Source organism: Odontesthes bonariensis, chromosome 3 (assembly GCF_027942865.1).
Source record: "Odontesthes bonariensis isolate fOdoBon6 chromosome 3, fOdoBon6.hap1, whole genome shotgun sequence".
Lineage (NCBI taxonomy): Eukaryota > Metazoa > Chordata > Actinopteri > Atheriniformes > Atherinopsidae > Odontesthes > Odontesthes bonariensis.
In genome coordinates, this window is record NC_134508.1 from 22,633,326 (window position 1) to 22,653,768 (window position 20,443).

The 20,443-nt window shown below is 39.8% G+C and overlaps 3 protein-coding genes across 3 annotated transcripts; all 3 read left to right on the forward strand.

Annotated features, from left to right (window-relative positions):
• Positions 1-1,200: 1,200 nt before the first annotated feature.
• On the forward strand, positions 1,201-8,991 carry slc25a34 (solute carrier family 25 member 34). Its single transcript, XM_075461039.1, has 6 exons — positions 1,201-1,303; positions 1,711-2,457; positions 6,061-6,126; positions 7,015-7,167; positions 7,267-7,401; positions 7,531-8,991. Exons 2-6 carry the CDS (start codon positions 1,963-1,965, stop codon positions 7,699-7,701), a joined length of 1,020 nt encoding a protein of 339 aa, XP_075317154.1. The 5' UTR covers positions 1,201-1,303; positions 1,711-1,962; the 3' UTR covers positions 7,702-8,991.
• A 638-nt stretch (positions 8,992-9,629) lies between these two features.
• Positions 9,630-12,069, forward strand: LOC142376585 (transmembrane protein 82-like). Its single transcript, XM_075459989.1, has 4 exons — positions 9,630-9,661; positions 9,743-9,935; positions 10,034-10,451; positions 11,611-12,069. The coding sequence occupies exons 1-4, from the start codon at positions 9,630-9,632 to the stop codon at positions 11,955-11,957; spliced, it is 990 nt and encodes a 329-aa protein (XP_075316104.1). The 3' UTR covers positions 11,958-12,069.
• A 2,684-nt stretch (positions 12,070-14,753) lies between these two features.
• Positions 14,754-20,275, forward strand: fblim1 (filamin binding LIM protein 1). The gene is made up of 8 exons (XM_075461042.1): positions 14,754-14,878; positions 15,190-15,571; positions 16,563-16,726; positions 17,972-18,065; positions 18,154-18,323; positions 18,786-18,964; positions 19,199-19,319; positions 19,482-20,275. Exons 2-8 carry the CDS (start codon positions 15,214-15,216, stop codon positions 19,581-19,583), a joined length of 1,188 nt encoding a protein of 395 aa, XP_075317157.1. The 5' UTR covers positions 14,754-14,878; positions 15,190-15,213; the 3' UTR covers positions 19,584-20,275.
• The last annotated feature ends 168 nt before the right edge of the window (positions 20,276-20,443 follow it).

Genomic DNA, 20,443 nt, shown 5'->3' on the forward strand with positions numbered 1-20,443 from the left:
GGTTAATATCTGGGGTTTCATCAGGTGGATGGCAGCGTATTCTGAAAGACGAGCGTGTGATCAGCTGGCAATCATCCATATCCCGGAGGACTTCTATTCATTTTAGAGTCTTAACTTTTTCACTCCATTCCTAAGGCGATAAAGCTTGACCTAGATTTAAAAAAAAACATGAATGAGCCGTGGAAATATTGGACGCCTCGATGTTTTGCCTGAACAGGTACAGTAATTAACGAGAAACCTCACTGATTTCACCCCTTAAACATACGCGAATGTTCACATTTTCCGTTCCAGTTTTATTTTGTGAGCCGTGTCATGGTTTGTGACCTGAATGATTTCTTCTTTGTAATAGCTGCGGTGCCAATTTACCCTAGGTGTTAAACAGTGAATATAAACTGATATTTATATAATACAATAATTATTCAGTCGTGTCCCCTGAGACTTGGATGTTAGGCTTGTCATCTAAATGACAAATTCTGACCTTTTTTTTTTTTTTTTGCTTTCCATAAGAAGTGTTTCACAGCATATTTTACAAGGAAACTTACCAATCTCAATGGACTAGAAGATCATATAATGCTAGAGAAAGGGTCCGGGGCACTAGTAGTTGACCTACTAATTTTGTTAACCACTGTTTTTAAAAGACACTCATTTATACCGAGATGCCTGATTTCTCCCCTGCTGGTGCCTGGAGTGCTTGTACTTTGTAGAAAAGCGGCCTCTAGTGGCTGGTCTGGATACAGCACAGAGGAAAGTGTTAAGTCATCTGAGCTGCAAGCAGCATCGTTGGCTCCGAATGCCTTTTACAGTAAACACATATCGACTACAAATACCTGATCAGCATCATTGTCCTTGTGTGTTTGATAAATAATTTTTAGACAAAAAAAACATTAAACAAATTTGTGCAGCATATGAGGTAGTAAGAAAAATGTTAATCAAATGGAAAAGTGCCCCAAAGTGAAAACAGTGTTTTGGGTTATACGATGATACTGTCTTCAAAAGTCTTTGTCTTTGTCTCTGTCTTTGTTTTGACACCTCTATCCTCATTTCCCTCATACCTCATACTTTCCTTTCTGAACATCACTAACCTTTTACCCAGAGAGATCCTATAGGGCCAGAACAAGGGCAGTACACAGCAGAGCCACGTGATTGGTGCAGACTAGGGACTGTGGTGAGGTGGCAAGCAGGACTACAACTGGATTGGCTCTGATGTGAGGCAGAGGGAGGAGAATTTAACAATGAGTGTGCTGAAGACACATGTTTACAATGATGGGGGGACAGAGGTAGAATGGAGCTGCACTGGAACACTGTGAGTCTCTCAATGAAGTTACCAGTTTCTAGAGATAACTGTAGAAATTCCACTCAGACAACTTGTCTGAGACAAGTTCTCTTCATGACTTTGCCTGTCTCTTTAACTTCTACTTGCATGTGTGATTGATTCCTCTTGGTTTCCAGCTGCTGTCTCTTGTGTTGATGAAGGAATTCAGTAATAGTGTGCAGTGAATGATTGGACAGTTGGAGACAGCAGGAAGTTACATGTTTCAAAATGGCTGTCATGTGATTAGAAAAACCTGATTGCTTCCATTCCAGGAAGTCCCTGTCCCCCTCTCTCGAGAGCAAAAGCTCTTTGTCCTGATATGGGATAAGCTTTTGCAAATATAAACAAACCTTACAATTGAAAAGTGTTTACATAGTCATGAAGAAAATCTCTTGCAGATGGTGCCTCACTTGAGCAGACTGGCTGTTCGGGAAGCCAACAGAAATCCCTGCAGATGAACTCCAGAGAGGTGCAGCATCTTGCAGTGTCTGAGAAGAAACATGTAAAACTGGCAATAGATAATCACAGCAGCTGAGAACATTTTGTTTCTGACCTCGCTGTACTATACCAAGTACAAGACACACCCTGCTCCTCACTAACTGACACACAACAAGGACTGTCAAGACAAACTATAGGCGTCACTCTCAGGGATGACCGGTGCCCAGCTGCTGAAATCTTCACCTGAAGAGTCTGTATTTGGTGGTCAGCCTTCCCGCAGAATGGCATCTACCGCAGTCCCCCACAGTGTTTTCAGCCCCTCACCAACCCACCCAGCTGTCTGGCCTCCTCTGGACTTCGCACTGGGCGCCCTTGCTTGCTGCGCAGCCTGTGTGTTCACCAACCCACTGGAGGTCGTGAAGACCCGTCTGCAGCTGCAGGGGGAGCTTCGTCCTCGGGGTTCCTACCAGGTACACTATCGGGGAGTCCTGCAGGCCCTCTGGGTGGTGGGCCGTACAGATGGGCTCAGGGGACTGCAGAAGGGGCTGTCAGCTGGGCTGATCTACCAGGGAGTGATGAATGGAGTGAGGCTGGGCTCTTACTCCTACTGTGAGGCTCTGGGTGTCACCAAGTTCCACGGTGGGTGTCTGCTGTCAGGGGCCGGGGCTGGGGCTCTGGGTGCCTTCATCGCCTCTCCTGCCTACCTGGTACGTTTGTTAAACTTTTATCCTTTTTTATTGCAACCTTTAAGGAAACCTCTTTTCAAAATGTTCACTTTCTGCCCTTTTGTTTTTGTCCTCTGTTTTTTTTTTTTTTAGTTTTGTGACCCCGCATCACATTATCTATTGTTAAAATTGGCTTTGTTCTTAGACATTATGAATGAAATAGGGCTCAGTACTTTTCCATATGACCTAAAGTGATCCAGGAGTAGAAAGACAAAACAATTAGGAAAGCCTGGGAAAGCAAGGCCTGATATGCTTTGATGTGTGACTACCAATAAACACTTCATTTTCACTTGAATTACTGCGGTCCGTTCTTAAGCCTCCTACTAAAAGAACCGAATCTAATACTATGTTGATGAGTTGATTCAAAAGAAAGTCTTAATCTTTTCAAGGATTTCAATGTGGAGGCAAAACTCACTTAGTTTTAAAAGCTGGTATGAATGATACAGAAAATGCTGACTTAAAACGTTTTTTTGCTAATTCTTAATTTTTTCTTTTATTTTTGTTGGCTTTTATTTCTTTCCTGACAATATGAACCCACGAAAGAGCTTCTCTGTCTGGTCAACTTAATTTAATTTGTTAGAATAGATCCTTTATTGCATTTTAGACCAGCAAGAAAGGAAAAAAAGTGGGGAGAGGGACAATTTAGGACTGTTAATGAGGTGCGTAGAGGGATCAGTGCACAGAGGGCAAGGCTGTAAGCTTAAACTGGGATCTCTGATCCCTCAGATTGTGCTGCCTCATTCATTAAGAGCTGATATAAAGATGTGGATGAGGGATGACAGTAGTAAACCTTTGTCAAGCTCTGTAATACGGAGTTACATTCACTAATGCCGTCATATTTCATGTAACGCTGTATAGCTGAATTGGTTGAGCGGAGTTCAAAGAGGGTACGAGTGCATTGCTGACCTGCCTGCAGTCCTCACCTGTCTCCAAAAGGGAACGTCTCGAGAAATTTCAAAACCAAAAAAACGCCAATGACGACGTTGTACTGCTGCACAAAACAAGACTAAGACATCACTTGGTATCCGCATCAAGCGTTTAAGTGTTGTGAAAAGGAATAGTAACAGCAAAAAGTGGATAAAAGCTTCACTGTCACAATTTTTAGAATTTTTGTTATTTTCTTTTGGAATATGCTGCAGGAGTGAATTACAGGACACCGTACACTAAGTACGATGACATGGACGTGACAAACACGAAGTATCTTCAGTTCATGCCGTCTGTAATGCAGAAATACAGGAAATACCAGAGAAAAGAATCTGTTCAGTTTTGAGTTTGTTTTTGACTCATTTTGTTCTCTGATTATCATTTTGTGATCCCAAATATTCTGGTTCGTCTGTTTTAATATTTCACCAGAGTTGCTTCCTACGCTCCCTGTGTCTTTGTGAAAATTTGAAGTGTTTCCCGTGAACATTGTCCAGAAGGTTGGCTGTTATGCCATTTGTCTAATTATCTTTTATAAAGTGTCTGCATGTTGGAGTCCAGCAGGTCAAAAATTGAACCTTAAAGGAAACTGAAACTCATGCAACAGACAGAGTGGTGTCAGATTAGGTTAAACTCAAGAGTACATGCACATGATAAAGAAAACCAAGTTGGTTCATTAACCGCTGACTCAACTGACTGAAGCTGAAAGACCAGAGAATGTGGATTTGATATGTTTGAGCATAACACTATGTGCAGACTAAGTACAGTATGTGGTGATAAGGTTAAAGCTAAATATTCATTTACAGAAACTCACAAGCTTTGACTCGGGAACAAACATGAGCTTCTAAGACTAAGCAAGAGTTTATCCATTGTATTCACAATGTTTAAATCCAGGCTGAAAACAGTTCTATTTAGCTGTGCATATGACACCTGAAAGTATTTTATCTGCACTCTTCACTTTTAAATTAATTAATTAATGATTATTTTCAATGGTTTTTTTTATTTTTTATTTCTTTTTAATGATCTTATTGCCTTCTTGTGATTTTATGTAGCTGTAAAGCACTTCAAATTACCTTGTGTACAAATTGTGCTCTATAAATAAAATTGCCTTGCCTTGCATATTCACCTATAGTACAACTGGATATATCTACAGTAAACTTAGTCGCTTTTTTGCCTAATAACAAACTAGTATTTCTCCCAACATGTTTTTGTTGTTTTATTTATCTCTTAAACTATGATATTATTTACCAATAAACAGCCCCATTTTGTGTTACATATCATTTAAAGTTGCCTTGAAGCTTGTGTCCAATTAATCTAGTTGATGTTTTGTAGATATGATCTGTCTAATGTAAAATGAATCCTTTTTTCTTTCTTCAAAGAGCTTCACAAGACGGTTAGTTATGCATGGAGGAAATTATGTGCTAAAAACTACGAACCGTCTGTCGGAATCATGTTAGAAAGGCAAACCGTTAAAAGACCGGTCGAGAGAAATTACAGCAACAGATGGAAAAGTTACGGCGAGCAAAGAGGCGAGATGGGGGGGGTCAAAACAGCTGTGTGAAAATGTGCGCTTACCCTTTATCCTTATCCTTCTAGAGACTTAAAAGAAATAATTTTGTGAGAGCAGTTAAAACGGTAAAAGATGGGAAAATAACAGCAGCTTAAACAAGAGTGAAGATCTCTGGGAAGCTTCAGAATCAACCTGACATTGTAAACAATCTGCACCTGACCTCAAAAGCAAAAACAAGATGCCTCGGCTCGGTTTCAAAGACATCTCAAATGTCTCGGATCTATTTTTTTCCCGGAGTGTTTGTGATGCAAAGCAACATTCCACAGATGGCTTTGTGTTTATCGGGTTAATCAAAGATGTCCTCAGATCTATTCTGAAGACATTTTCAGGGAGTTTAGAAAGCGCCGATCCACTTCTGTTCCTTCGCCTGCATTTCTCTCCTCAACCAGGTGCCCCTCAGATTTGTTCTTCAACATAAGCGAATGAGTACACACTGCACACACTCTACAACCTGGCAAGGCTTAGGACACCCGTAATGTTTGTTTTCTGAACACGTTTCCGCATTAACACCAGCTTCCGGCGCCGCTGTCTCGTGATTTACTGCATTTCTCCTTTCCTACAATTGGAGTAGGGTTGCATTTGCTTTTCGGGCTCAGCTGTCGGTCCACTCATTCGGAGCCTTCTACACTTTTACGCCGTCATGGAAAGACAATATTGTGTGGTGACATGTTGACTTGTATCTAGGTCACTGAAAAATACAGTCCACGTTGCCTCAGCAGCTGCTGCCAAAAATATACAGTATCTTGTGGTTCCTTTTTCTGCTGGCAGTGAAAGAAGGAAGGAGGGTGAAGGGCATTTCATTACACTCTACAAGATCACATAAGAAATGAAAGAGTCACCTTTTTTTCTTTTTAGGGTTTAAATCCTTTTGTTTCTCGGCAGGCCGAGGTTTTATGATCTTCCTGGTTGTGTAATAGTTTCTGGGAAAAGGTGCATATTGTGTAAACTCATACTGTTAAACATTTGCAGACTTGCCTGTAGTCTTGACATAATTCATCCTGAATTAATCCCAGCCTTTCTATGATACAAACTGGTTTAAATTTTTTTTTTTTTTTTTAGAAATTCATAAAACCTGGAATGTGTTTTCTTTACAGGTGAAAACTCATCTGCAGGCTCAGACTGTGAACACTATAGCAGTGGGTCACCAGCATAACCATCTGGTAAGAAATGCACGTAGAGAGAGAGTTTCAGTTCTATATCTGGTCTGGATAGTGCAAACTGCATATTATTTCAGTTGACAGTTTAATTGAATCAGTAAAGAGGCAAACTGTTTTATGAGGTTGTAGATTTAGACACCCAGGTTTATATCAGGGCTTTTAGTTCAAATCTCATTCACAAGCCTCTCTAAAAAATTTAGCCACTGTCAACAAAATTAGTTGAACCCTAAATTAAGTTGGGGAAAAATAAAAAAGTACCAGGACAAAATATCTAATGGTGAAACTGAGAAATTTTTATTCCATGATTCATATCTTGGAATTGAATATCTTTCCATGATTTCCAAAAATGATTCATCAGACCACAGGACAGCTTTAAGGTTGGGCCCAGAGACGGCTGCAGTGTTTCTGCATGGTGGAGTTTTGATATTCTTTTGAATTTTACTGAAGCACAGAACGGCGGTATTTACATCAGTGACATTCCGCCAATGATGGATGCTATATTTCTGTGTTGAACTTTGTACCAATGCTACCTCTCTTGTCATAAAACTGAAGTCAGGGTAACTGTCAGGCGACTAGTTGTTTGCAATCGGCCATGTGGGTGTCTAGTTAACACAATACATTTGTAGAGGTGGATGAATCCAAAGACAGAAATCCAATGTTGGTTGTTTTGCAATGGCATTTGATTTAAGTTTAAGTTTAAGTTTTAAACTACGCTGGTATGAATCAAGCTTATATGAATGAAAAAGGTGTTTTGATGTGCCAGAAAATTCCTCACAAAAGAAGTTTCTAACACTCTAAACTACCACCACAAAAGAAAAACCCATGCAGAACCATGAAGTGCCGTTATATGCTGCCTCCACCCATCTATGCTTTTGTTCCCATGTATTTCAGGGAGTGTCTGATGCCTTTGTTACCATCTATAGAAGAGATGGTTTAACTGGTCTTTGGAGGGGTGTGAACGGGGCTGTGCCACGAGTCATGGTGGGGTCAGCTGTTCAACTGGCAACCTTTACTTCAGCCAAGGACTGGGTGTCACATTCTCAGGTAGATGTGATAGGCAGCGGACATTTTACAGTACACATGATCCGTCAGTCGCCATCTGCCGACAGCCAAATAATCATCTGTTTCTTTCTTCCCTTGCAGTGGTATAATTCAAACAGATGGCTCACAGCGCTGACAGCTGCTGCCATCAGTGGAGTTGCTGTAGCCATTACCATGACACCATTTGACGTCATTAGCACGCGGCTCTACAACCAGCCAGTGGATGAGTTTCGCAGGGTGAGTTTATATGATCTCCGCTGATCGACCCCGCTTCACTCAGTTGCTTGTGTTTACATATGAAATGCAGACAAAGATAAAAAAAAATTTAAAAAGTGTGGACTTATGTTGGTCTTATCTCCTTTTCAGGGGCACCTGTATCATGGATTTTCAGACTGTATGCTGAAAGTGTGCCAAGCTGAGGGTCTGTTGGGGTTATATAAAGGAATGGGCCCCGTTTTCCTGCGGCTAGCTCCACACACAGTGCTCAGCATGTTGTTCTGGGATCTGATGAGGCAACACGCAGTAAAGGACACCTAGAGTCTGAGAAGGAGCTAAAAGACCCAAAAACTGTGTGCCCGAGTGGGCTCCTTTATGGATAAATGTCACTGAATGAGAAGCAACAGCGTGACATGTTTGTAAATCTACATTTTCCCTTTCTTGCTGGGACTTACCTGTGAACACTGGTACCAGCTGCGTATCTGTGTGATAAATGCAAAGCTCCAGCCCGTAGCAGGCTAACTTATCATATTTTTAATTGTGTGAGGGCCAGTGACTTCTTGGAGTATTGAGTTTCTCTACTCTGGACCAAGAAAATAGTCTAGCACACAATTGTCTCCGAAATGGAGAATCGTTGTGTCTATACATGTGCACAAATTCATTATTAAGTTAAAACACAATCCAACATGCAAATTATGAAATGCTGGAATTGTCAGGAGGAGGATTTTCATGACCGTTTGACAAAGCCAAGCTGTCGACTCTACTTCGAGCCTTTTGGCTAATGCCTACTAGCTGTGGCTTTATGCATGCCTTGCAAATCGAAGATTTATATCAAACGGATCAGCTGTTTTCTAGAAAGCAAAGAAGTAAAATGCCTAACTTTTGCTTTCAGTGAGTCTTGTTCTGCTTCAGGAGGCACAGAAAAAGAAATGAGCTCTAATGCGCTTGAACAAGACGGACACATGGTGCGCAAAGCATTTAAGATATTTAGAAGTTTCTATCAAACTATGCAATATATAGTGTTTTTGGATCAGCTTTTACCTCTCAATACTTCAAATAATGAATTTTAAATGTCGTTGGCTTTTGTCATCATCGTTAATGGAAGAGGCTTGTCAGTGGAGAGTAAACATGTCGAAATGACTAAAAATAAACTCTCTGTTCCATGTAACAATCCAAAATAAGCTCTTTATTTGTCACAGCTTAGTGCATTATTCTGGCTGCCCTATCTCTTATATTAAAAGTGAAAATCTGATGAGATTTTAAAAGAAAATGCTACTGTACCTGCAAAAGCCAGAAATGCCACTTTATCAGGTTGTTATTTACAGATATTTAACACTTTAGGTACTTCAGGCCTTTGAAATGTGGTGAACAATGATAATAAAGATGTTATTTGTAAAAAAAAAAAAAAAAAAAGTATGTTGCACGTGTTTATGAATCTTCTGGGGCTGAATTTTTATAATACATATTGCATTACAGTTGGGTGCACAAGTATTTGGATAGTGATACAGACTCGCTCATTTTGTCACTGTACTTTAATAGAAGTAAAAAGATTTAACTCAGGGTTTGTAACAAAAATATTGACTTCACTGGAAATGAGGGTGCTTCTGTTTTTACAGGCTCAAAGATGGTTTGATTGTTATTATTATTATTATAAGTTGGATCTAATGTGATCATTTTAATTGGTGTGGGGTTTTCTTTTAATCTTCCTAAAACCGTTCATTTGCTCTGAGAATCCAATCATTATTCAGTCTCTTTCATCAAGGAATGATAAGAAGGATAACTGCAGTCAATTTGCATTTAACCTTTGGACCTGTGGAAGCATGGTTGACCAGCAGGAAAAACTATGGACAACATTACATCTTTACCAAAGGTCTGGCTTAGAGGAATTCAGCACCGACTTACTTGTAGTTTGTGAAAAGGTTTGGATTGGAGAGGCATGAGTAAGAGAATATAGCACCTTGAGTGTCTTACTTACACCTACTTTGTTAAGAAGTTATCTCAGAGCCGTGAAAATGTTTTTCTCATTCTCCTGGATCCTGGAAATCTTTGGATGGACACCTTTTAATTCAAATCCAATTGACAGTTTCTTTCAAGGTCAGTTTTCAGTTTTCACGGCATCACACTTTTGATAATTATCTTTAAACTCTTCTGTAATATTGCGTTGTGTCTTTACATATTTTTGGTCGTGGTGTTGTTTGTGTTTTAAAGGACTTGTTGGCGCCTGCGGAGTATCAGTTCTGTATAATCTTATGAGAGTTTACAACTTGATTGAAACCTGCAGGTGAGCCTATACTTGAAAAAGAGAGGGAGAACATGTATTTCAGGGGAAGTGGATTTAATCTCTAAGTTTCTCTTCACATAGTGATTCTGACACTGAAAATGGAAGCAGACAGAGGTCATTCTCAGTGGGAACACCTCTAAGAAGGAATTGGAGAGCAGCTCTCCAATTCTGGTGTCTGACTTTCGTCCTGTCCCTGGTGGGCCCAAAGGTTTCTTCGCTCATAGTGCTGGAGTTTTCACTCAGAGCCATTGCTACGTGGATGTCAGCAGCACGAGTGAGTTCCTCAAATTGACAAACGAATGAGATGATAAGACTGCTAATGGTTTGTGCTACATGTAGTTTGCCTGTTGATACATTTTTCATCTTTTTCAGGATGCTGGAACAAGAGGTCTAGACATGCTCCTAATCCAGTGTCAGTTTTCCCTGGGCTGCAGCCTCACCTGTACTCTGGTTTTCCTCCATCAGGGGGCTCTACACAGCTCCATCAGCTTGTTTTTGGCAGCTGCTCTCAGCTGGGCAGTGGCAAGCTACAGCAGCAGTCTGTTGAGCCATGTTGCCAGACTCTTCCCACTGCATAGCACCGAGCGTTACTGTGGGAGGTGCATCAGCCTGCTGACCTCTGGACACAACTTGCAGGCTTCACTGCAAAGAGCGGTTGTCTTGGCTTTTTCTGTAGGGGCTGTGGCTTCCACTGCTACAGTTTTTGACCACTTCTTGTCCCAGAAGGATGCTATAAAGCTCTGGACTCCACTGACGCTCTGTTACACCATGTTGGTGGTCTATACTCAAGGTGATGGTCAGAGCAGTTGTGTAGACGGTGATACCCAAGTGAGGAGAACAATTATCTCAACTAACCTACTAAAACCAAGACATAAATTACATTTTAAAGAACTGAGAGAACTAAGATATGAGCAGAAAGCTTAACTGAATCAATAGGCAATAGAGAACCAAAGAGAAAATGAACAAGCAAGTAGATTTTTTAATTTAAATATCCAAGTAAATTATGATTGAATAATTATCAATAGTATGACCAACAGGTGAAACCAGTTAACAACAGATTTATGGATGGAATTATTTGCGAAATCCTTTGTCTTAAAAGCATCCATAAGCAGAAATGACCCACTAAAAGTAAAGCTAAGTGTTGAAAGTTGAAAACTAAGATGAAAAGGCTAATCGCTAATGTAGAGTTAAAATAAATAATTTGCTAAAATGATAGATTAAGTTTAAATTGTTAGCTAACAGTGTGGAATGTCAGCTGAAAATGTCAGTGAAAGTATGGATAGACAAATGAGATGCCAAAACTATAGCTATTAGTTGGCATTTTTGTCCAAAAGTGTGGATAAGCAGTTGAAACTTATTAGCAAAAAGCACATGGCTCACACCTAACAGTATACATTAACAGACAAATGGTTGAAACTGGCCATCAAATGGGCTGCTAACAATTAGCGGATGAACTGTCTTATTTAGAAGTTCAAGCATAAAAGTGTTCTCTAACAGTAACTGATGAAAAGTGTTCCAGGTCCATTTTCAAATTATTTAAAGTGCATTTAAACACGAGAGGTGTTTGAGTCAGTGAGTATACCATGAGATGAAAGGTGCACTGCAATGAAAATGGTTCTTAGATCACCAAATTAATCCCTCGAGAGGTTGGTCAGCCGAGGATGATAAATAATTAAGGAGACATGTGGTCGCCGCGGACAACGTAATGAAAGACAGACGGTGTCAGCAGTGGTGACACTAACATGCAGACAAAGACATTGCAAGAGGAATAAAAACGACATCAATGCTGGTGAATAATATATGCCTGTGAAAGGCAGACCACGGCTGTGGCCCTAATTAAATGGATGATTTAATAAAACACAACCCACATTTTAGAAAAAAAATCAGTCAAAAGCACTAGACCTCTTGACCTCCAGCTGGTTTAACTTTTTTTTTTCTTTTATTTACAGAGGATCAGACGGGTGCACAGAGCCTCTTGCACACTGTAGCGCTGCGATTGGGAGGCTTGCTGGTGCTCATGTTGACATTGGGCAACTGGTCCGATGTTCTTCACATGCTCATCACATTTCTGGGGGAAGCCGTCTGTCTAATGCCCTCTCAAGATCTGCTGGAGGCTGTGCTGAAGGTCTATGTGGATCAAATCATTACATTTAGCCTGCTTTATCTATCTAAAAATATGTATGTATTGATTGTGATGCTGATGTGTATTCATAATAGAAATGAGAAAATGACTGATGTCAAGAAATGTGTTGGAATTAATTTTACAGGAAGAACGAGAGACCAGCTTGAGGAATAACGAGGACACTTCCAGTCACAAAACCAGGACAAGACAAAGATTATCAGATGACAGCTAGTGGTGCTTCAAGATACTGCTTTGAATACCGAAGACCAACTTAAATGTCCAGATGTGCCAATGCTCAGAATTAAAATATTTTTTGGGTACACTTGCATAAAGTGAGTCTTTCATGTTGTGTGTGTGTGTATATATATATATATATATATATATATATATATATGTATGTTAAAATAAAAAAAGTTTCCAGGATGTATAGTGGTAGGAAGGATCTAAATACCAATAAACGAGTTGGTAAGAGTCATTGAATAAAATGCTGTTTAAATACGATGGTCCAAGAATTTTCAGTTTAGTCTGGGATTTTTTTTGTTTTCCGTATAAAGCTTCTTTCAATATTTATGAAGATAAGCGCGTTTCAAATATGTTAGCACAAGAGGACCTTAGTGGTCCATTGATTGCGACCACATGTTAGCATCTAAAGAGGCATTTCCACCCATTTTACTCATTAGGAGGAGTTCATGTGAAACGAGTTTCTTAATGACTTCTGTGACTCTGGTGAATGTTTGTGACTTTGAACTCAAAATTGCACCATTTCAGCCCCTGAATGTCCGATGCACATGAGTGAAGTCATGGCTTCTTGCCCTGATATGAACAAAAAGCGCTCGCCAGCAGACCGTAACTCTATTAAGTAGGGGTTTTCAAATGTCAAATGTTAGGTTGGCCTATATGGGGGCTCCAACAAGTTTTAGAGGAGGCTCATTGAATGATGGTGAAACAAGATTACAGTAGTTAATGATGGAATAATTTAAATCTTTGTGGTCTTGAATACATTTCCAGGGGAAATTTACCCAAAAGTTAGAAACTGATAGATGTTTAAGAACAGACCATCTTACACATAGTGTGGATATGTCAAATAGCAGTATGCGATTAACTTTGCACGCATGTTAAGTGTACATGGGATTAAACAACAGAACCGTAATTCTTTTTGGAGCCAGGAATAAAGCAAAGTGAAAAACTGAAATGTGCATGGCCTGTTTTTTTCAAATCTTTACTGAAAACCCCTGCTCTTAACTAAACAAAAGTGAATAAAGTCATGAGGTAATGCTTAATTGTGATTTTGAGTCTACTTTACACAATTTTTAGGAAATAAAAAATGTGGAATTTGGGGTTGAGAACCCTCACCTGAGTCACTAATTAAGAAAGCTTTATTTGATTCTTGTTAGTTGTAGAGTAGAAATTATGAGATGACAGTCGCCGTCAACTGCAACAGGTTTTAAAACATGTGCTGCAACAAACAGCATAAACCATATAGGAGGCAGTGAAGGAAAACTGAATTTATCTATAGGAAATAGTGGGATCTGGCATTTAGGGGTCTTTGTCTTATAATAAATTTGTCCAGCGTTACCTCTGGAGTCCTGACTTCACTGTAACTAAAAACAGTCTGGAAGGAAGTACAGTTTCAACTTTAAAAAATACTTTTTTCAGGAAATTTAAACTCCATCTTGAGGAAATTTTGCAACAGTTTTAAATGCAATTGTTTTCTGTCTACTGTCTGTTTCTTCCTTGTCCTTCAGCTTCCTTTCATTCTTTGCAGCCTCCTTTCATGGCAGACTTGCACACCCACCAAAATAAACACTGAGCTGTAAAGTAAAAGTTTACATTGTGCTGTTGCAAAGTTAGAAGTGAAAAGCCATTCAGTTAAAAGCAGTGAAAAAGTTCACAGGATTTAATGAGGATTTTGGCTATTGGGGGGGGTGGAGCGTGGAGGTCTGGGGATTGTGTCATCATTGGGCATGCTCCCTCCTGCAGCTGTGACATCACTGTAGCATTCCTTTCCTTAGAGCTGGAACAACAGAGACCCCCATCACTCTCCTCAACAACATCTCCCGTTAACCCTCTCTGCACATTCCTGCCTCACTCCTCTTTTACACTAACCCACATAGACCACGAACGTGTGGTTTTCCACTCCATCCTTCTATTTGGCTTTTAGAAGAATGGACCTCACAAGGTTTGGCCCCACAAAGTACCCATAGCATTTGCTGATCCCATAACTGATATAACTGAGATTCTCTCTCGGTTTCAACCCCCCCCCCCTCTAAGCTCTAAGTCATTGCCCTGTAATCCTGCTGCCCTGCACATCACCAAAGCTTCACCTGAGGAGTCTGATGAGTCCACCACATACTATGATCAGGCTGTGTGTTCTGGTCTGGACATCTGTGGGGGCCCAATTGAAAGTAATGCCATGAGACACTGATAGTGAGTCAAGGCTAAAGTGATATTATGCTGTGGGGGAAGGGAAAAGGGAAAGAGGGAGAAGAAAAAAGGAGGCAGACCCAATGAGGGAGGTAGGGAAAATAAGGCTTACAGAACAATAAGGCAGAGCGGCACAGAAGAGAGAAAGAGGACAGTCTGAGATAGAGTTGCTAAGAAAGGCACGTACAATCACATCCTGCTGACATGCAGAAAGATTAAGAAGTAGGAGGTGGCTGAGTGTCTCTGCTTATTCACGTCAGGGTTAAAACCTTACTGACACTGCAAGTGTAAAACACTAAATGTGTGCTTTGGTACAACTGCACAACCGTTGCATAACTTACTGTGGGGGTGTGTTTGCCAAGTTTTCATAGCAGATGAATGTGTCATGTTTTTTACTGAACTTTGCCAGAGATTAACTGTTCACCTTTTACGGTCGGGAGGGAGGTGGTATTGTCATTCAGCCAGAGAAGGAGGAGGGGTCGATGGATGGGAGAGTTGGAGAGGGAGGGAGATAAAGAAGGAAAGGGAGTGGCCTTCTGCAGATTTGTAGTCATCCGTCTCCACCAGACTAAAGTCTACTCTCAGAGGGAGCTCATGGGAGGGAAAATAAACCAGAAGTTTTGAGATACAGAGTAGGGAAGGAAAGAGAAGAAAGCCACAATTCATTTCAGGTATGTAGCAGCAGCACACAGCCACTGTGAGTGAGTTTAAAGGAAACAGAGGATTCAGATTTTGTGTCTTTTGCTTCTTGAATCATTCATTATGGGTAGGGAGAGTTGTGAGTGTTTGAATATTCTTCTCCAGTGTGAGAGTGAGCTCTCCTACAAAGTTGACTGAGGGCGTTCACACTTAATATTGTTAAGATGATAAGGATAAGATGTATCGCTCGCTATCAGCATGTCTTTCCTCTATAATCAAAAGTTGCCATAGACAATGTTTGTTCTTGTGTTGATTTGTAACTATTGTCCTGCACTTTTCTCAGCTTGTATGTGGGTTTCATGCAATCATGGCATCAGCAGCTTCATCAAAAAGGATGGTGTCCTCCTTCTTCATCACTCTGGCGTCTCCCCAGCGAGCCACTGAGACACAGCAGCAAACCCCCCTCCAAGTTCACAGTGCTCCAGCTCGAGACAAGCCGCACACTGCTCTGAGAGTCAGCTCAGGTGACCAAGTACCTGCACTCAGACATAAGAAAGAGGACCATTCACCATCTGACTCCAACAATTCTGTAAACAGCAAAGGCTGGATTCATGGAGATATCCCATACCAAGCCCCAGACCATCAGAGTCCCAAACCTGCCCAAACTGGATCCTCCAAAGCACAGCTGCAAAAAGAAAAGGACACAAAAAAGAGGAGCTCTCCAGGTATTCATGATCAACACTTTTTTTTGGGTGGGAATATATATATATTAAAAATATATTAAGAAAATGGCCTCTAATCCACGAGGGCCCCACTGATCTTCATCATTTCCCATGGACTGGTCATTCCCTGATATGCATTCAAAGGGTATTCATATCATCAGTTACAATACTCTTAGCATCCTCCCCACAGCCAAGTTAGATTTGATTGATTTTCTGAACATGATTTCAAGATATCTTTTCATTTTTAAAGTAAACTCTGCATGTCAATTGTACACATGTGAATAAAATTATCTAAAGCTTAGTGAGAAAAACCTGCTTTATGAAAATAGATAAAGTACATCAATTGGTGTTCCAATATTTAAAAAAGATTGAAATATTTGGGAGCATGGAGCGAAGTGAGCTTACTCAACTTTGCTGGTGGCTGGAAGCCTCAGGTTAGATTAGCTTCTATGAGTAAAATATAAAAGAATTACAAAGAAAACAGACAAAATAAAATTGCCTGAAATCTGCTACATTGATTGTATTAATGCTCACCAGTCCACTCTCGGGCCCACATTCCTATAGAAGGGCAATGCTAAATGGTTGGACACTTGCTGAGAGTGAGTTAGCATTATCAGATTTATTGTTGAATTCCTTTTGCGGAGACGTTGTAACTTTAGTTTTATAATCCCATTAGGTTGAATTTCTTTCTGTTACATTAATGCCGCTGAAGGTGGCTCCACAAGATGTTGAATGTTGAGCATAGGGTGTGCTGTGTTTGGACGCTGCTTCTGCATTTTGGTGTTATTCTCTTTGATAAATAGTGACACAGTGTAATATCACATGTGTAGATGTTCGCATGATGCTGTATTTAACTCATTTTAGTATCTGGTAAGGACCAGATTTGATTTAATTTGTTTTATTTTGCTCCGGTAAAGAAAATGGTAGAACTGACAGAGTCATACTTACTTTTTCAACTGACATTAAGTATGTTTTTGTATTTCTTTCCAAACAGAGTTTTTCCCCCCTCCTCCTCCTCTTACTCCTCCATTCGATGCCTTGCCTTCATTTCCAGGAGCGATGCTCTCTGAAGATTCATCACTTCTGCCTCCTCCCCCAGACCAGTCACCTTTCCCCCAGCCTCTGACTCCACACCAGCAGCCAGTTTCCAACAGAGGGGTATGAGGACTTTCTCTTCACTTTCAAAATTCACATTTACTGTATATTATCTTCACATTTTTCCACATTTGACCTCAAGTAAACAAAATAAATAAATTAAACAATTAGGTAAAAGCAATAAACTGCTGTCTCATAGATTTGGTTAAATGAAAAGAAGAAAAATGGATACATTTTACTTCATATCTTTCCCAAACCACTGAAACTGCTGCCATATTATTAAGAAACAGCTCATTCCACCACAACCCCATCTTGCTTGCACAGAATAAAATATCAGTAAAAAAGGATGGGGGGGGATTTACAGTAAGAGGTCTAAGGTTTTCTGTAGTCAGTTGGTGATTAAAATACAACATTATTCATTATTGTATTTTTTCCCTGCAAAGTTGGGATTTACAGCGAGACCAACTTCCAACTAACTAAAGAACTTTATAAAGGAAAAGGTAATTTCATCATTTAACTGGTGAAAATGTTTGTGGATAATCTCGAGTCTGAATTTCTTAAACTTAAAGTAATGAAATATACTAGCAGGTCAAGATGTGTTCAAAGCAGGTTGTAAAACATGTGACAATCAAATTTAAATTGTACTGAAATCTTACTACTTCTTACATTTACATGAAAGAGTTGAATTTTTGTGTTAGTCTAACCTCAATCAAACTTAGAATACATTCAAGCATGTTTGTCTGTCTGAAATCATACGAAACTGAATTTCTCAAAGCGTAGATAATGCAGTTGAACTGCTCCTACACGTATACAGCTCTATCGGACTCAAACTGGCCTCCGCACACCCACCCGGGTTTTTACCTGGAAGTAACAGAAGAGTCCGATGATAATAACAGAGAGTAACGGCAGTTACTTGCAGCACATAAGAAATGTACAGAGTTTTAAGGCTGTACAGTTGACTGCTCGATTTAGCACCAATTTGCTTTCAGCTAAATCATTTTTCAGTTATTTTGATTCATGACATAACAGGTCAACCCAGAAAAGCTCAATACCAACAAGCTGAAAGGGGACATGTTGACACATATATTATGTCGATGACTGACCAACAACTGCAGCTCAATTGAACTGTGCACATGAACGTGCCGACTATTCCGGATGACTGTTGAGTTTCCAACGTTTATTTTTATTCTCAACTCTCTCGCTTTGTAGCATCAAAAATGACCCATTTGGATCACCTTGTATCACCAAACTCAAATATGACTCAGTTTAAACTTCACTTTTATATTAAGTGCATGCTTTTCATTTAAGGTGCAAACAAGCAAACCATCTAGTTGGTTGAACCCAGAAGAACAAACCCGTGGGATTACAAAAAACAGCCAGGACATGTGCGGAGTGAGCAAAGGTAACATGATCTCTATTTACACACGTCCTGACAGCACACACACATGGCCATAACCTGCCTTGACATTTCATGTTTGTGCACACTGCAGACTTGTGCGGCTTTTGTCGGAAACCCATAGCCCTTTCTGAACCAGCAATAGAGGCTCTAAACAGGACTTACCATGAAGGCTGCTTCCAGTGTAGATCTTGCAACATCTCTCTGGCTGGTAAATGCTTCTACAACAAGGCAGGGATCCCTTTCTGTGAAGAATGCTACCAGGTAGATCAAAGTCAACACAACTTCCACCACACAGTGATATCAAGGCTGCAAGCACACACAAACATTTGGAAACGAACGAACCTTAAGAAAACGTGTAGATACTGGACTGACATTTGCATCTCAGGTCAGAGCAAATGACTAAAAGTGAGCTATATTTCAGTCAGTATAAGATGCAAGAACCTCAATGAGACCAAGAATGTATTGTTGTTCCTGAAATCTCTTGATAAAAAATCATTTTTTGACTCGGTGATGAGCAACACAATTAAGAAGTTGTTGAAATATGTTTGAAATTGATCCATCGACATCACATCACCGTGTAAAACTTTCTGCTTCCTGGAAAAGTCATTCCGGTCGAGTACGAATGACACAAGTATAATGGCATTAAATATGGAGCATTAGTGGTCCGAGGTTAAATGTAGTGTTCTGAATTGTGTTAACCACGTGAGTTTCTCTGTGTCTTAGGCCAGTTTGGAACTTTGCTGGGCATGTGGGGAGGTTATCGCAGATCACCTAATCCGTGCTCTGGAGAGACCGTACCATCCATCTTGCTTCACCTGCACGACATGTAAACTGCAAATTGGAGAGCAATCCTTTGCTCAGGGAGAAGTTGGAGAAATTTACTGCCTTCCGGACTACTACAGGTGTGGCAGAAAGAAATGATGACAAGCGTTATTTATGGGGAAAAACAATATAATACAATTCAATAAGCAAGTTTTATGAAGACAAACATTTGATATCAATATATAAAATCAAGTATTGCTCTTCTTATGCTTTTGCATGTCTTTCCACTTGTCACTGCCCTTTTGTTTTTAAAAGATGTTAAACATATAAGACAGATATAACATTTTGTTTCCTCTTGAATTTGATCCAAAAAGGAAATACGCACCAAAGTGTAATGCCTGCAACCAGCTAATCATTCCAAAAGAAGACGGTACTGACAGCTATACTGTTGAATGTCTGGGGAGCTCTTACCACGAGAACTGCTTCAGATGTGAGGTACGTGTATGGGTTGTTCCAAAAAGCTGGGACACAGTGTGAGATGAAAATAAAAACTGAATGCAATAATTTAGTTTTTAACCTACACTTTACACGGAATCCCAAGTCAATTATGCAAACACAGACACAGATTATTCAAGAAATCTTTCATCTGATCTGCAGGTCTGTCTCTTCGAGTTCTCCAATGAATACAGCTGCTATCCATTAGAGGGGAAATTGCTTTGCAAATCTTGCCACGAGGACCTGGTTTCTGGGCAGCACTAACATCCACCTTACTGCCTCGTACAGACTACAAGCGAAGGAAGGCTGCCACAAGTCCGTGGCTGTACAACCCGATGAGAGAGTTTGCATGTACGTTTAGGATGAGCATACAGATGTCACAATGCCTTCTTCCATAAAGAAATCAATATTCTACAATATATCTTGCTGTCTGAAGATTATCATATTCTCCTCTTATACTTGATTGATTTTGCACTTAAGAAAAATGCACCAAACATATTTATGCAACTGACTTTACAAAACCTTTACAAGAATTAGTAGAATCTTAACCACAAAAAGTTAGTTTTAGATGAAACATTTATAGAAAAGTAAAGTAATATATTATATCTCAAAGCAAACAAACTCCAACATTGGCAACTTAACGTTTATTATAATGTGTTGTGTGTTGCACATACAGCACACCTGCATATTTAGTTCACAACTTTGGAACAAGTAAGGCAGATAAACACCAGGAACAAGTGAAGCAGTAACAGAATAAACTTGAGGTAACCTGGAAAAACGCAGCTCCCATTTTGTCTTCTGCCTCAAAAACACTAAACTATTCACACTGATTTGACACCATTTATAAATGCAGTCAGATAAACTGAAATATATCATGTAAAATCCTCTTAAAATGGCTTGTTGAATCATTCCTGCGTATTTTGTTTCTATGTATTAAATCTTTTTTCGAAAAAAAATTGCTTTATCCTCATTTATGTTTCTATTTGATCACAAAGTATGAATAAAGCAATATTGTATGCTAATGTTTCGACCGACAGCTGTGGCCAAAACTTTGACACTACAGGGTTGGAACTTATATTGTGGGTCTGCTTCTTGGATAAATCTTGATCAGCTTTAAATGAATG